Source organism: Protomyctophum bolini, assembly GCF_963924005.1.
Source record: "Protomyctophum bolini genome assembly, chromosome: 23".
In the NCBI taxonomy this organism is placed as follows: Eukaryota; Metazoa; Chordata; class Actinopteri; order Myctophiformes; family Myctophidae; genus Protomyctophum; species Protomyctophum bolini.
In genome coordinates, this window is record NC_137884.1 from 1,736,968 (window position 1) to 1,755,134 (window position 18,167).

General features: G+C 43.8%; 1 protein-coding gene across 1 annotated transcript in view; it reads right to left on the reverse strand.

The window, feature by feature from the left end:
• Positions 1-853: 853 nt before the first annotated feature.
• The window catches only part of dcn (decorin), a 30,396-nt gene continuing 13,082 nt past the window's right edge, over positions 854-18,167 (reverse strand). Inside the window, exons 2-8 of the mRNA XM_080757675.1 lie at positions 17,692-17,951; positions 10,497-10,609; positions 7,973-8,186; positions 6,097-6,210; positions 5,374-5,467; positions 3,665-3,803; positions 854-2,520 (exon numbers count right to left, since the gene is read on the reverse strand). Of these exons, the coding sequence (XP_080613801.1) occupies positions 2,320-2,520; positions 3,665-3,803; positions 5,374-5,467; positions 6,097-6,210; positions 7,973-8,186; positions 10,497-10,609; positions 17,692-17,923 (1,107 nt within the window). The 5' untranslated portion in view covers positions 17,924-17,951 and the 3' untranslated portion in view covers positions 854-2,319. The remainder of the gene's footprint in view (positions 2,521-3,664; positions 3,804-5,373; positions 5,468-6,096; positions 6,211-7,972; positions 8,187-10,496; positions 10,610-17,691; positions 17,952-18,167) is intronic.

Genomic DNA, 18,167 nt, shown 5'->3' on the forward strand with positions numbered 1-18,167 from the left:
TCGCTTGGTGTAAATTAATGTTTTGTATCTGATCCTCTAATCCAAGTCATTGTGCTCAGCCTGACAAGTAATTGTTCTTCTGTGTGCTTTGGTATATCTTACCTGTTCCTCCTCTTGACCTTGTTCACCTATATTAGACCAGACATGGGGGGGCAATACGTCACCCCCAACACTGTGCCCCTTCTCCGGGGTAAATGGTGCATTTATATAGCGCCTTGATTTTACACAGATTGTGCATCAATTCACCCATTCACACACACACATTCATACACCGATGGCGGCAGAAACCATGCAAGGCACCAACCAGCACATGAGCACATGGGGTTCAGTGTCTTGCTCAAGGACACTAACTCTGGGTTTGAACAGGCAACCTTGCGGTTACCATCCAGCCACTCTAACCCCTGAGCCACCGCCGCCCGCCAGGCCGCCAGCACCGGGGCATCATGCATGATGCACCCTATGCTGTTTGACATAATTTAGCTTTATACATTCCCCGTCAGTATTCATTAATTAATTCACCTCGTATTGCCAGCATTTCCCCCCCCCGTTCAACCCATATTTTGAAGAGCAAAAAATCCTTGTCGGAAAAATATAGTATATTGGATAGTATCGTCAAATTATATGAGCCAATTTAGGTCAAATAGCATATATATACGGTTACAGTGGAGAACATTCCCCCTATAGCAGTGCTTCACACACAGCTTTTGTTGGTGAAGCATTTTGCCGGTCTTGTCTGTCTCTCCATTCCTTGCAGTGCCTGCTAGTGACTATAAGGAGCACAACTCTCCACACACACACACACCGTGGATAGAATGTGAGTTGTGGTTGTTGTTACATCCACCAGAAACTGCTCCTCTTTTTCATTAGTATTTTTATTTCGTTCAGGACACCATAGTGGGAGCCCCTGCTCCAGGAAGGGGAAAAAAAAAGAGGAACACCTTTATTGCTGATATATTAAGTCTGAGCTGTGGTAAGTGCTTGTGCTTTTAAGCAATCGAGAAGGTTTTATACAGCGTTTATATACAGCGTCTATACATACAAACATTCACACTAACATTGGTGCTTGCGGGCATGCCAGTCCGCATTCACTCTGAAATTCTTCTCAGACTCTTAAAAAACAAAATTAATCAAGGAAACAGAAAGGATGGATACAAACACTCGTTAACAAGAAAGTCCAGAAACCACCTGCTTCAAGTTGAAAAGAAAAACTAACACATCAAAAAAAGCATGCATACTTATAGATCTTTGGGAATGGCTTCTTAAAAACATATATGGTTTATTCTACATCTTGATAATCTATTTTCTCCTTGTTTTTTGTTTTGTTTTTTTCTATGAATATTACATACCACAGGGAGCAGGGGACGGAATGTGATGAAGAAAATCACTGTTGTGCCATTGAACTGTTATAGAAATACCCACACTAAGTCAACATTGAAGCAAAGCAGAAGACGTCAAAATGTGACAGCAGATACAGTTGCTTTTCTTTTCTTTTGTTTCCTTTATCTGTACTTGAATTGAGTACAATGCAAATAGAAATTCAGAATTCTTTCAAAGAGCACCGCACGACAATCGTAGACTCCGAATACTATTCCTACTACACAGGTAATGTCTAGTACATTCTAATATACCGAAGGTTGTTAAAAGGTATGGTAAAAACACAAGTTTTAAACCCCTCGCTGCCTGCTCTACAGGACAGCCCTCTCATAGTTCATGTGATGGCTTGAGGTTCAGAAAGCCTACAATTTATCCGACTGGGGATTTCCTAAGATTTCATACCCCACTGAATAAAATAAAAAAACCCTTTCAGAGTGGTTATCGTTTGCAATTTTATCTCGTCCTCTGAACGAATGGCTGGTGATACTGTATGATGTGACACGTTATGAAGGCGTATCGATTATTCACAACGTTGAATAGTAGTAGTATAGTAGTAGTGATATGATTGATGGTGATTGGTATTGATGTGATAACGATGACCTTTAATGACCTGGTGTAAAAGTGAGAGCGTTTGCCGTATAGCATTAATGCTGGGGATATGTCTGTTAAGCCGGAGGCGCTATCGATGATGCATTCCGCGAGAATACAATGTACAGTGTCCGAGGTCAGTATCCACTGTCAGAGTTTTCTAACATGTCCGAGTCATTGGAACGGTGGCGTTAATTAGATGACATCATTTAAGGGGAGGTTACAGATCAGTGTTGCTGGGGCCGTGGTTCAAACACACACACTCTTACAAATCACGCGCGCGCACATTCACAATGCATTCATTCTTTTCTCTTAGATGGGGGGGCGGGGTTGGGGGGGGGGGGGTGCAGCTCTCTTCTACTTCTTCCTGTAGTTGCCGAGCTGGATGGCGGAGCGGTCAAAGACACAGCGGAATGTGATGGGCTGAACCTCCCAGTAAGGCACGGGGTTGCTGAACAGGCTGATGCCAGAGTACATGGCCTTCTTGGTGTTGAACCCGGGGGGGCAGAAGTCCTCTGTTCCCACGGCGGAGATCTTGTTGGCATGGAGATAGACCACCTGCGGGAGAGGGATTGAAATGATGAGATGTTTGGCCCCTGATTACAGTAAACTATAGAATGGCATTTCCACAACAGCCACTGTGACCTGTTAATTTAATGTAATGTAATGTAAAGGACTGAGTCGTATATCCATAGCATTGTAGGTGATAGAACGTATCTATATTCTGGTGTCCTATTCAACACCAGGGTCTACATTTCTCATTGGAAGAGTAACGAGACCACCTCCAACCACTGCATACTGTATGTACTTAAAAAAATGGTCTCATTATATTGTATAAATATCTGTATACGTTATTCATTCAATGCCCGGATTCAACGGGTTGTAGCTATAAAGCTAAATGCACAGAATAGAATGCCTTTTAAATGAGATGTGGATTTGTAAATAAATAAGTTAGCTAATGCACAGTGGAACTCAGCCATTAGCTTTATATATTTACATAATGCAATGAATTCACTTCAGGGGAAAGGAACGCTCAACCAGCGCAGCGATATAGTTCATTGAGGCACGGAAGGCAGAAGGTTTATTATATATAGTTGCCCTCATTCATTCCCCATTAGTAATTAATTCTGCTTATTTAAATCAGCTGCCTCTCCAGGTCATCTCCCTTCTCACTCATTCGCTACGAGCTATCTCATCCACACCCACATTCCCACAGTGCAATTCAGGCGGCCTTATTAAGCAGCCGCAGCTCACTATACTCATTCTACATGCTGAGCTGTCAAAGCAGCTTGTTCAGCGTCGGCGTAGCAATTCCCCCCACCTCCCGGGCCTCCTCCCTATAGTTCTAAGTCCAGGTGTTATGGGATATTATTGGATTGTATGCGATTGCGTTGATTCATTGTGTTAAATCATGTGTTGATGTGTTATTGCTATGTATTGTTGCACATGGAATTATTGTATCTTTGGCTCTGCTCTGGGGGGGGGGGGGTCGTTGATATCAGAGATGTGTCTCGGTGCACAGATAACCGTTGATATCAAATGTGATATCAGACCTGTGTCTCGGTACACATATTATCTGACTGGTTACATGGAAGCCTGTTTGACCCCATCCGGTTTTTAAACGTTTAACCTTTTATCGCCCAGTTTTTAGCTGTGAGATTGTCGCTGAGCGTTTTGGAGACTGCCTTGCGGGTCTACTCACCTGTATGTACTTATGGTCAGGCAGACCAGGAGGCACACTGGTCAAGGCGTTGTTGTCCATGTGCAGCTCTCTGAGGTGAGGGACGTTGGCCAGCGAGCTGTTGTCCACAGAGCTGATCTCATTGTAACTCAGACCCAGCCTGCAGACGAGGAATCAAACACACGCGCAAAAGAAACCGTAAGTGTCGGTTGTGCCGTATGAGACAATAGGCGAGCAACCTTTTGTGCATGACATCTAACCCTAACCTTAGATCGACTGTTAATTTAACATTTAAAATTACTGACTTAAATCTCATGATTTATATTGTTTCATTTCCACAATCTGCCAGAAACATACTATGGATTATAAGAAAGGTTGTCTGGTGAGGTTAGTACGTACGTAGTTACAAATGTCTATGATAACACTGTCCTCGCCAAACTTTGTTTGGTTCAGAAAGCCCTGCCCAAGCCGGGAAAAGTTTTTGTTTGGCTTGATTATGCTGTAGCAGGTTTACACTCTGTTGGTCTGTTGGATCAAAGATTTCAAGTCTGGTCACAGTTTATCACAAATGACATACCCTTTCAGTAACACTCATGATTTTGCTGTAAGTTCTTCCAAGGATAGATCGATTTTCAGCCTGATCGTATCCTTACCGCAGCCAAGCACACAGTGAAAGCCGCAGCTGTTTTTAAATAAAGTGGAAATTAATTCGGAATATTGCTCCTGTTTCCTTGTTAATTCCATTTTATGGCTGATTGCATTCAAACTATTATACACATCAAATGTCTCTATTATAATATAGTATTGCCTGTGCATGAATGAAAAGAGTGAAATTGCGTAAATGGAGTGGGATAAATGCTTATTACAGATGGAGATTTTGAAAACTATTCCACACAGCTGTCAATGAGTAACTATGAGTACATGGAAAATAAAAGGAATTGCAGGCCTTCATCTTCTCCCTCTTCCTCTCCAACATAAACTATCTGTGCTGTACAACTGTGCTCTTTGTTCTTGTGTGGAATATCTTCCTCCCTCAGCCATCTGAGCAGTGATCTTATAAATATAGTGTATCCACTTTTATAAGCCAAACCGTTATTTTGATTATCCAGAAAATACTGTTTACGCCTGACTTTTGTTTGTTATCCAGATTATACCTTTAATGTGCTTTTGGTCCAGGTAAAGCTAATGCTTATAACCGTGTTGGGCAGTAGCTAAGAAACTATAGTTTAACTATATTTCCCAATAGCTTGTGGGTAGCTTCACTATAGTTTCAGAATGATGTAGCTATCAAGTTGCAAGTGATTAAGCTATTGTTTTCCAAATGTAGCAATCACTGCATTTTCAGTTGGCACAACAGAAAAGAGCACAACCGATGGTTTTTGAGTGCAATTTGTTCATCACATCAAAGAGAGAACGCTCCATGTTCAAAAGTTACTTTTACTAATTAACTTGTAGTGTAGCGCAGTCATTTCGTTACAAAGTGTATAAGTTTAGCTAGACACATTTCTTCAAGTAGCTTGCCCAACACCGGCTGTATTAAACTTATTATTTTAATGCAGAAAACGTACAGTATGAGACATGCATTATAAGGTGCAGCTCAATGCATGCAATCCAAGCTATACTGTATACATCGCTGAGCAGGCAATGTACAGCATGACGTAATGGCAAACGGATGGCTAAAATGTGGAATTAAATCATCAGGAAAGAATTCGAATCGGCCGTGTCATTACTTAGCCAGGTTCTTCAGGCCCTTGAGGCTGTCAGCCGTGAGCTTGGTGATCTTGTTTCCATCCAGGTGAAGCTCGGAGAGAGAGCTGGGCAGCCCTGGAGACCATATCACAACAGGATTACAAGCTTGGTATGAGCAAAAAGGGCCAACTTACGTCACGGTTTAACCACTTAAACCCTATATTTGTTGTTGACGGGAGTCCCCCCAGAGATCTCTACTTGGTCCTCTCCTTTTTTTTCCTCCTCTACACAAAATCTCTTAATAAAAACCAGGAGCAGGTTTCCTGCAACTATACTAAAGGTCTCCTTTTCGTTCACTATAGTGTCTGTCTGGTACATGGAAGTCTTTTGAAAAGAAAGACATTTTTAACATAGATAAAGTAAAGGAACCTACAATGTTTTATAATTGAAAAGACACAGCATAAGAGTATACATTTTGATAGTAGTGGTATTGTGGCTCTCAGCTAGTGCCGAAAATTCGAATTATTTGTGCAAAAGATCCAGGCTACATCAGCCATGTGCCAACATTGCAGGATCTGGCACAAAATGTTCCCATATTAAGAGAAGGCCGTTTTGAATTTCTATGTGGTTAATTTTCTCAGTACTTTCACAATCCAAGTCTGCATTCTTGTGAAGGGTGTTTTTGGATGACTGGAAATAAAAACGGACCAAATCCCTGTCATTTCTCAAGCATTCAAGTATTCAACTATACAGCAGAATTGTACCTTTGGGGATTTCGCTGATGGCCGTGTCTGCGAGGCGAATGTAGGAGACCTTTTTCAGATCAGCAAAAGCGCCAGCATCAATCCCGGCTGCCTTGAGAGGATTAGACCCCAGCTCTGAACACGGAACAGAGGAAAAGCCACATAGTACATAAAATAAGATGAATCAGAAACAGCTTCATGCTTCTTGCAGCTTGTTACAGGAACATATTTGAATCATACACCAACTGGTATATAAATCCATTCTACTCAGAGAGGGGAGCTGTGAAATGGACCAAAGAGGGAAATGGGCAGTTGGAGTGAGATTCCATTTTTGAATGAGAAATACAGCACAGATGCTGCATGTGGAGCCAAAATATCCTATCATCACTGTGTTGGGTGGAAACCTTACCTTTGTTCCAACGGAACCAATGTAGTTATTTAGTCACAACAAGTGTGCTAATACTTTTCATTGGTTAAATATAAAATCCACAGACACTTTCAACCTGGCGTCCCCTTTCTGGGCATGCCCAGAGACTAGCCCTTGGAACCTCACCCTCCGCTGTTAGCTCAGAGAAGAGGTTCCTTGGCAAGGTATAGGGCTAAATCCAAACGCAGTGGCGAAAAAGTATCCAAAAAGTAGTTCTGAAGAGCTGTTTATAATAATATATTATTTTTCAGTAGCAAAGGTTTCGTTTCTTCCTTTGCATGGTTTTAACCTCTATGAACTCTATCTAGAGACAATATAACCTATCCTCAGCTGGGGGAAAGGATTGAGGTATTTGCAGTAGCACAGAACCGGATTAAATCGGATTTGCAAACATGTGTGGCCACTGTGGGGTAACATAAAATTGAATTATGGGAAGACATTCGAAACGCCAGTTTTGTACTGTTCTGTTATTCAGATTAACATGACACTAAAACAATATAAAGCTTTGATTTAAAAACAAACAGTATTTGACTGGTGTCTGCTAATGCCGCCTACGTTTTTCTAATATAGTTTCTCCAGCTTGATTTATTTTCCTGGAGAGAAATAACTATTTGAACAAGGGATCCAATGTGTAATAATCAGCCCTTTCCATTCCAACCCGTTATCAACACATATCAAGCCTTTTTATTCCAAGTCTCCAAATCTTTGTACAAAAGAAAATGTTCAATTTCATCTGTCAATATAGAGTAGCAGAGTAGCTCTTCCAGCTCATACTGTACTCTCCCTTGCCCCCCCCCTGGCCAACAGGAGATTCCTCTTTGGCAGTGTAGTAGTAGATGCTTGTATTCCCATAGCCTGGGTTCAAATTGCACTTCAGCAGTTTCATCTAGGGAGGTAGTATTTATGTAGTAGCCAACCACCCAGTTTTGTAAGAGTAATATTCACTTTTATATTATATCATTGTTTGAATATACCCCCTTTAAACCATTTAAACCCTATACAGTACTTTGTTTACCAGAGCATTATAGCCGAGCTACAATCTCACAAAATGTCGCAATGTGAGGCATTATGAGGTTGTAGATTTCACTGAATGTTTGCCCCCAGTATAGGGTCGCAAGGGGTCATGTGGTTATAGTGAGTATTTCCGCCCAAAAAATGACTTGTTTTCTATCAATTACACACCCCGTGAAGTCTTGAATTCATGGAGATTGTTGCATATCCTGAGCCAATAATTTGATAGACCGGGTAATTTGATGACCGGTCACTCGGTCAGTATAGGCGACTCAGTAGGAAACACTTTGAGTCTCCGCCAGAGATGAAATTATTGGCTCAAGAATACGATCTGCATGAATTCAAGGCTTCATGGCGTGTGTAATGGATAGAAAACAAGTCATTTTTGGGGGTGAACTATACTCCTTTAGTTTAATCTAACAATCCTTAAAACATCCAGGAAGTATTTGATCTCCGTACCCATGACGATCATATTGACCATGCCCTGGAAGGCGGCCTTCTTGATCTTGGTGATCTCGTTCTCGTGGATGCGTAGCTCCTGTAGGCTCTTGGGCATGTTGGCAGGGATTTCCTTCAGCTGGTTCTTGGACAGGTAGAGACGCTGCAGCTTTGACAGAGGAGTGAAGGCCTTGGCATGGATGGTGGTGATTTTGTTGTTGACCAGGATCAGAGCCTAAACGGGAGAGGAAGGAGTCACACTTTAGCTGTGATGCTATGCTAGTTCCAATAATATTATACACAAGTAATGGTAATTTGTAATAAATAAACAAATAAAGCTTTTGTGCTTCATTCTGCTCGTGTTTACAATATTCGCCGTACGATTCCATGAATGTACCGTATTACTGTTTGCGCTTTAACATGTTTCTGCAATAGCAGGTGAAGAGTAGCTCAGCTCTTGTTTTGTTTCACTCAACCTCCTGTGAATTCATGGATTCATTCTACAAATGCATTACTTTAAATTACTGAAAAACAGGGCAGATATCACAGTTTGCGTAGCTCAAGTTTGTGTGAAGGAAATCAGTCTGGCACTACTTTCCCGTAGAAATTATTCTTGTAGTGAGATTTTTAAGTTCAATTTAGATATTGTCTGTCTGTCTGTGACCAATGTGTTATTGCCGGAAAGTTGCTCCGCACATTCATGCTCTCCTGTTGATTAACTTGATTGTGGTGTTCCCATGACCATTCAGGACCACCACAATGAACTGGGGGAGATTTTTTAGATCTTGGCGAAGGCCTGCACTCCACTGAGTGCATTCTTGTTCAGCTATATTTTCATACTCGACCTCAGACTATCCATGTCAGAACCGTTGAAACATTATTGAGTTATGCAAGTGTTTGTCATGTTAGTAAGGATAACATTATTTATTTTTGTGGCGCCTTGGCAGTCTAGATACAGGGCCAAGTTCAAGTTGACCCTGGCCTCAACTCTGGTGCCGTTTCAGAGAACATTTCACTCCCGCTGCGTTCTGCTCTCACGTATGGGAGGAAATGTGAGGTATGCGGTCCATCCCACATGAGATGCCAATTAGATTACACTGGAAACAGCTTTGGCCGTTAGACAGAGGTATTTATTGCAAGCTACAGTATATGGGTTAAGGCGTGAGGTTGTCAGTCCCAGGGGCAAATACTTTCCTTGCACCTGGGGTTTGGGGGAATGGTGGTGCTAGGATCCAGTTCTTCTGGCTAATACATGGGAGCAGCAGAGGTGCTTTGTGGGTGGCTGGCCGGAGGATGTGGAATCCCTGTATGTTTTAGGTTGAGTTATGGCTCACACTGTGCAATTAGGTTCGGCTGTGCAGTTAAACAAACATACTGTAAACATTAAAGTTCACATATTGTAAACATCATGCATAAGAGAATTATCAACTGTTGTAGCACCATTAACACAAGAGGTGGCACTGGTAAGTTAATAATCCACTAGACATCTGCAGAGAGGGTCTGACTGAGTTAACATATTTGATATACAATAGTATTTCAATGAATATTAGTATAAATATAATCTATCACCATCTTCTTCTTTTCCTTCCGGCTTTTCCCTTCAGGGGTCGATCGCCACAGCGAATTATCTGCCTCCATCTCACCCTGTCCTCTGCCTCCTCTGCTCTCACACCAACTAACTTCATGTCCTCTTTCACTACATCCATAAATCTTCTCTTTGGTCTTCCTCTAGGCCTCCTGCCTGGCAGTTCCAACCTCAACATCCTTCTACCCATATACTCACTATCCCTCCTCTGTACGTGCCAAAACCATCTCAGCATGGCCTCTCTGGCTTTATCTCCAAAACATCTGACATGCGCTGTCCCTCTGATGTACTCGTTCCTGATCCTATCCATCCTTGTTAGTCCCAGAGAGAACCTCAACATTTTAGTCTCTGCTGCTTCCTGTCTTTTCCTCAGTGTGACTAAACCATACAACATAGCTGGTCTCACCACCGTCTTGTACACCTTCCCTTTCATCCTTGCTGATACAGTCCTATCACACATCACACCTGACACTTTTCTCCACCCATTCCAACCTGCTTGCACTCGTTTCTTCACCTCTTTTCCACACTTTCCATTGCTCTGAAATGTTGACCCTTGAAGTACTTAAAGTCTACTACGTCTACTCCCTGCAACCTCACTATTCCACTTGGGTTCGTCTCATTCACGCACATGTAATCTATCACCATAATATAATATATTAGTTCACTTGTCTCATGCATATTACGTGTGCATATGCAGGCAAACACACTCACACAATTTAAATGTGGTTCTATTCTACTATCTCAGTCAAGCCAGCATTCTTTGCTGCTGTTTTCTCTCAATTCTTCCTCAATATGCAACATATATTTTGGTTACCCTGCCTACTTGTCAAGTTCATTTCACACTTGATTAAAATCACATTTTATGAAGCATGCAGTACTACTGTTCAAGCCGAAATAATTGATGCCATATGTCGATATACAGTATAAATCAGAATACTGTTAAGTCAACGGTTTACGTACATGGAGACCCTTGAGGTGCTTGAAGTCGCCCTCTTTGATCTCGCTGATCTTGTTGTTCTGCAGGTCCAGCAGGGTGGTGTCTTCTGGGATGTCGTCAGGGACGGTCTTCAGACCTTAACACAAGGACAGGATAGACACAATAAGAGAGATGCAATGCAACTCTCAGTTGCATTGCGTCTGTGTGTGTGTGTGTGTGTGTGTGTGTGTGTGTGTGTGTGTGTGTGCGTGCGTGCGTGCGTGCGTGCGTGCAAGTTTGTCGTGGCAAATGGACCATGTCCTTTTCTGTGCTTCAGCTGTAATGCACTGAGGCTGATGGGAGCTGGAGTTTGTGGGTGGGTGGTGACTGACAGCCCTGGTTCTAGTGGCGAGAGCTTGAGGTCTCGCTGTGACCTCATAAGAGGAAATGGCAGCAAAGGGGTTCACTTCAGTGGGCTCAAGTTTCCTATAGGACCACCATTGAAATGTGCTTATACAATTCTGTTCTTGAGAAATTCCTCACACCGTGAAATGACACAGATTGACAATTCCGTACATACACTAGAAAATCCCCAAATCCATGACGGGGGCGTGGCTTTCACCCCATTATCTCATTGGGGCAAATGCGATCCCAACAACATTATTTGCAATTCTGTGCCTATCGGGTTGCAACTCGGACGGGGCTGAGTCGGCTCAATCAAAGGCGTCCCTCCGTTGTGGTTAATGGTGGAGGTATGTATTTGGGTTTTTCTATACAGAAGACGATCCGTGCTATTTCATCGCGTTTGGGTGAGATCACGTTGGAAATACAAATACACACATTATTGCTGAAAGCCCCAGTGGTCCTCCAACAGCATATAATCGGAAAATCTGAAATCTTCGGAAGCAGGAGCAGTATGACCTTCAAACCAACACTCGTGCTACTGAACTGAAGAACAAATATCTCATGGTGACATTCCTAAGCCTCTAAGGGACCAAATGACTAGTAAGTGCTCCAAGGTACACAAACTACACATGGTGGAAATGGCCCTTGAAACTAATTTCCTTCGGAGTGAGCCAGTCACTTACATACCTGGACCTTGAGCTCATGCTGAACGCAGTTTTGCTTGGACCATAAAATAGCAACAGTATATATACTAGGAACCCATTTGGTCACCAAGCCTGTATTTTGAAGGAACAGAAAAATTATGGGAGTTACGGTTACGGAGTAGCAAACGTATACTGGTTTGTATGTCGGGAGGATATGGCAAAAAAAAAATCAAAGAAGTAATAGCCCGACCCACGATTCACATGCAGCGGAGCATGTTGTTTCCATTTCTGAGAAAGGAGGACATGTAAAATAAACTGTTTGGTACTGAGAGGCTTTGCACGTAGCTGTCTTCCCAAGGTGGAAGCACTCATACGCAGACACATTTTGGCTCAAAGAGCCTTTGGCTGTGTTTTGTGCACACAAACATCGTTTTCAACTCAACGTCCTTTAGTGGCCCCGCTGTCAGCTTTTCCAACACTGCTAAGGAACGGTCATATACAGCATTCGTGGTCAGCCTCGACCTCGCGATTGTAAACCTCCACTCTTCTCATTGTCTTTCCTGACCTTTTGCTCGTCCATTTATCCTCTTTCACTGTCTTTTTCAGCTCTCTATTGTTCCTATTCTATGGCGAACATTTGGTAAAAAAAAATAGCAGATCTACAAGCTCACAAAGCATTGCACTGTGTAGCAGTGTGACCTCTATATTCTGATAGTACTCATAGCTAGTGTTTGTGTTTGTTCTCCATGTCTCTGGATTGTCATGACACAATGCGGGCTCTATGCACACATGCCATTTTGGAAAGAACTTGGGCCACTTCCCTACTCCCTACTTCCTTTACAGGTGTATAGGCTCTGTTCCATTCTGGTCAAACGGAGTCAGGGTGCTGTTATTGTGCATGTCGGCTCAAAGTGTCCTTGAGTGGGTTCCAAATATGGACCCGTACAGGTGTGTAACTCTGAGAGTGTGTACAAATGGCATTTGTACACTCTCAGAGTTATGGGGGTCCTTGCAATGTAAAAGTTGGAGAACCACATGCACACTATATGGAACAGAGCGTTAATTAGTATCATCGGTAACACCTGTGAAGGAAGTATAGGGAAGCGGCCCGGAAGTATAGGAAGAGTTATTCTGTGTGCATACTATAGCCCATTCAGTGAGCAGACAAAATTGAACTGGAACACTATACATTTGAAGCGGATAAATGGGTATACTCTTTCCTGATTGTCAGCCAAACATTGCGGCAACCCACCTGAAAATGTATATCTTCTGTTTATTAAAGATCTTGGATCGAGATCAAAAGAGCCTTGTTGTACTGAACAAACACTGCAATGATAACTCTCACAATATATGCTTTACAAAATGCTATGCGAACAGGGTGATACGTAGTTGGCACTGCATGTAATCCTACACACTGGGGCGACAACTGTCAGCAGGGAGTGTTGGGTGGGAGGAGTATATAGGACCAAGGCTTTACGTGCTATAGGATACAATAGCAGTGAATGCGCAAGAAAAAATAAGCCAACAATGCATCATGTTGCTATGCGTTTTGAGCACCAATTTCGCTGAATGTCCGCCTATTTTCAAAAGAACGTTTTTCTATTTTAGCCAAATGTTCGCCTGTTAAGACATTCCCAAAAAGGGACGCTATATGACGGTCCATGTGGTTACTGTAAATGTCATCACCTTTCTTTCCTCTCCTGATCCCTCTGGCGAGGAAAAGGCGCGTGATCGAATGCATTCCAAGCTGCTATGGAGCTCGGGGAAGGGAGCCACATGATACAATGGTTTCCTAGCTGTCATGGAAGAAGGTCTCATGGCTCCAGTAAACAGTTTAAAACAGGACCTGTCTGTGTATATGCACGGGGGACTTTAAAAGAGGTGAGAGGTGTGTTATTCAGGTGCTGTGTCGGAATTGGCTTTCCCGAGTTGTTTAGTCTCAACACAGCCTTTAACCATTTGACTAAAATGCTCTAACCCTTATGAAAACACAACGCACATGATGGATTTGTTTTGTGTGTGTGTGAAGTCTGGTCTGAACGATGTCTTGATTCCACCAGTGGACTTTGTGGAGATCATTTACCGTTATTACACACTGTTCCACCAAAGCACTGGGGTCATATCTATCAACACAATCAGTGCTGCTGTAAACGTTTGGATGTGTGACGGCAGCGATCTAACCAAGTTGGGCAGCCACAGCTGAATGGGTAGGGAGGCTGTGTGAGTGTGTGTGTGTGTGTGGGAAACAAGGTTCACCCCGTGTCACTGAGCAAAAATAATGAACTCCTATAAATGCTCCCTCTGCGCTGTATTAATGGCACCTATATACTGCTCCTCCTGATAGTGAAGATGGGTAAAATGCCGGGGACACATTTCATGTATGTGGAAATGTACTGTGACAACAAGTGGAAGTGGGGATCGTCCTCTGGGGACCACATATGATATGAATATTATGAAGTGACCTCTCTCCTATACAGCTGAGTGAAACCCTATAATAGTTACAGTATACTTTGAAGCATTACTGTACATTGTTTTCTTTGCACTCTATTTACCTCCCTTAGATATATGGTTAAGGTTAGGGGCTCAGTGAAAATAGGGCTGGGGGGACATGGACACCCTCCCTATTTAGTTGAAGAATTACCCTGTTGTGTTTTGACTATTAGGGTTCACGCCACTTACTCTGATCTTGCTCCGGATAGCATTGTGTACTAACTGTGACTACTATCTCTTTATTAACCAAAACCTGAGGTTCGATTCTACAAATGCCTTCTAAATCAGTAGTTCTAAAGATTTTTCAAAAATGATCAAAAAACAGCAGATCTGTGTATAGTTGAATAAGGCGGAGTCACTCGTATCGTATAGATTTGTACTGGCAGTGGCGTTTCTCTTCATGCTGTGCGATGTCGAAACGTATATATTCACTCTATTCAGCCTTGCGTGGCGGGAGAACCCAATACCTCTATTGTAGGCACTTTTTTAATCATTGTCTTTGAAAGCAAAGTGAAGGAACGGGATATGAAGCGAATCATTGCCTTGGGGCCGATCGAGGCCCTGCCGTCTCCAGCAGATCCAAACCATTAAGGGCCGTGTTTATGTCATTTCCTGCTCTTGTGTGGGTGTGTAACTTTGGAGCAGAGCGAGGGGAGAACCGTGTTGATGTGCCTGGATCATCAACGGCCTGATTACCCCACGGGATGTGAGTTGGCTCCGAGTTCCTATGTTAGTCATCACACACACACACACACACACACACACACACACACACACACACACACACACACACACACACACACACACACACACACACACACACACGCTCGCACAGAGCAAAGCCCGGTCCATGTTTATTGAAACGGTTGCTACGGTAAAACTGTGCAAACTGGTGGAGATGTCACTTGTTTCGAAGTGAGCAGGTCGAGTGCATATTATATAGTGGCACTGACACTTTCTTATAACGGCTCTGGTGGATTCACAACTATGTACAAAGTGTTTTATCTGGAGCCGTGCCAGCTGCAGACTTGCTGGGGGATAATAAAAAAAAAGAAAAAGAGACAAAGCGTTCCACTTTTTCCCAAAAGTGAAGGGGAGAGTCAGGATGGCAGGCAGACGTGCTGGCTCTCGCACCCATAGGTCTCGTGTGTACAGTATGAGTATTTGCTTGTGTGTGTGTGTGTGTGTGTGTGTGTGTGTGTGTGGTGTCTGTGTGTGTGTGTCTGTGTGTGACACGCGTGTGTGCTCGCGTGTGCGCAGTGAGCGCACGTTTGCATGTTTGCCAAAGGATCTGGGGAACAGATGCAGTCTTCAGGCCAGAAGGGCCGAGAAGCCAGAGATGAGAGCGGCGATCTGCAGCTCTCTGTCTCTCTCTCTCTCTCTCTCTCTCTCTCTCTCTCTCTCTCTCAGTCTCTCTCTCTCCCCACTGGGAGAGACTGCTGTGAGCCCGGTTACAGCAGTGAGGTAATGGAAGCAGCCCTTTCCTGAACATCACTCTCTCCAACTGTCGTCTGTCTGTCTGTCTGTCTGTCTGTCTGTCTGTCTGTCTGTCTGTCTGTCTGTCTGTCTGTCTGTCTGTCTGTCTGTCTGTCTGTCTGTCTGTCTGTCTGTCTGTCTGTCTGTCTGTCTGTCTGTCTGTCTGTCTGTCTGTCTGTCTGTCTGTCTGTCTGTCTGTCTGTCTGTCTGTCTGTCTGTCTGTCTGTCTGTCTGTCTGTCTGTCTGTCTGTCTGTCTGTCTGTCTGTCTGTCTGTCTGTCTGTCTGTCTGTCTGTCTGTCTGTCTGTCTGTCTGTCTGTCTGTCTGTCTGTCTGTCTGTCTGTCTGTCTGTCTGTCTGTCTGTCTGTCTGTCTGTCTGTCTGTCTGTCTGTCTGTCTGTCTGTCTGTCTGTCTGTCTGTCTGTCTGTCTGTCTGTCTGTCTGTCTGTCTGTCTGTCTGTCTGTCTGTCTGTCTGTCTGTCTGTCTGTCTGTCTGTCTGTCTGTCTGTCTGTCTGTCTGTCTGTCTGTCTGTCTGTCTGTCTGTCTGTCTGTCTGTCTGTCTGTCTGTCTGTCTGTCTGTCTGTCTGTCTGTCTGTCTGTCTGTCTGTCTGTCTGTCTGTCTGTCTGTCTGTCTGTCTGTCTGTCTGTCTGTCTGTCTGTCTGTCTGTCTGTCTGTCTGTCTGTCTGTCTGTCTGTCTGTCTGTCTGTCTGTCTGTCTGTCTGTCTGTCTGTCTGTCTGTCTGTCTGTCTGTCTGTCTGTCTGTCTGTCTGTCTGTCTGTCTGTCTGTCTGTCTGTCTGTCTGTCTGTCTGTCTGTCTGTCCTGCCACGTGCGTGAGTGCGTGAGTGCGTGCGTGCGTCTGTCTGTCTGCATGCTCAGCATATTTTGTTCAACTCAAACACTCTCCGTGGCTATTGTCCGGAATCTATAGAAAATAAATGACTGTTTCTTAGCTGCCCCTTTCAGTTTATACTCTTTGTAATGGACCACATTTCTTTCTCCCACATAGATCCCTCTCAAAACACAAACATGAATAAATAAATCAAAAGCTAAAGGTGAAGAAATACTGTTGTATTCTATGCAGCAAGACGTGGCTTCAGCAAGCCGTGGTATAGTGTAGGCAGCCAATTAGACAAACTCTAACAATGATGAGAACAATCAAGCAAATTGCTTTAATTGTGCTGATGCAAGATGCAGACTATAGTCATCTGCAGACTATTAACCTCCCAGTGTAAACTTTTGGGGCGGTAGAGCAAGTTTCATAACATTTTGGCTCGTTAAAAAAAAAAAAAAACTGTGACAAATTCTGGACTTTCCAGACTATAACCTTGCTATAACATCATAACCCTGTCTGAGAAAACAATTAGGAAAATGAGAAAAGGTTGGGTCAAATAATGTCATGGTTTTTGCAGGAAGTGAAGCAACAGTTCACAGCATCTGTAAGCATTTAAGGAGTCTACTGCGCTGCTGGGGCAATGTGTTCTGTGTGGTGTGGATTAACAAGCTGATGATGGGCAGATCAAAGACAAAGGCCCTTTGAAGGTCCCTCCATCTCTTGGGTGGATGTAGGAGAGACACCTTTATGGGAATGAGGACGACCGGACCGGACCGACCTTGTAAAGTCTCTCTCTCTCTCTCTCTCTCTCTCTCTCTCTCTCTCTCTCTCTCTCTCTCTCTCTCTCTCTCTCTGTCTCTCTCTCCCTCTCTCTCTCTCTCAGCACAGAGACTTTTATACTGTATAGTGTGCCATCAGGCCTGCCGTGCTCGATTCAGTCGTTCGAAATCCAAACCACGCATAGATGATAGCTTCAGGTGGAACGCTCCAAGTTGGATAGATATTACATCATGTACTGTAACAATAGCTATAAACAGGATCACACTGCAGGATTGCTATCAAAGCTGATTATGCTTAAATCAGAAGCATTTTTTTAAATACGTTTTGTAGCGGTTATGTGGTTAACCCATTCTGAACGGGAACCCATTTTGGTGTTATAGCATCATGTTATGCTTTAGCTATTGAAAAATAGCAGATCTACAAGCTCGTAGCGCGCCACCGAGTGGCGCGCTACGAGCTTGTATAGGTCTGCTATTTTTGAAAAATCCAAGAACGACTGAATTTTTTTTAGAATCTGATCTCAGGTCAGAATGGGTTCATCAGACCCAGTGTGTGTCCAGTGGAAACCTCGTATGAATCTGATCTCAGGTCAGAATGGGGAATTGTCTCACCGAGGTCGGAGCACTGCACCACGCGGAGGTGACACTGGCACCGGAACGGGCACTTGGGTCCCGCCGGGGCGCTCAGGACGACGTCCTTGTCTTCCGTCGCGGTCAGGTCGGGCAGCCCCCGGTCCCCGGAGGCGCCCTCGTCCTCCAGCATGAAGTCCATGAACCCGGACTGACGGAAGGGCAGCGCCCAACAGGCCGTGACCAGGAGCAGGGAGAGACAGGCCGACCTCATGGTGCTGCTTGCTGCTGGCTGCGGGAGCCTGGGGGGGAGGGGGAGGGGGGAGGGGAGAGGTCACAGGTCAATTGGGTCAGGGCTATACATACATACGGGATACATTGTGAGTTGTGTGTTTGAAAGTTGAAGTGGAATGACGTTTTGTTTTTTGTTTTTTTCCACCAGTGGGAGGCCATGTGGAGATTGATAACCCATCAAAACAAGGACAAGGGAACAAGCTGAAACAGACTCGAAATGGAGT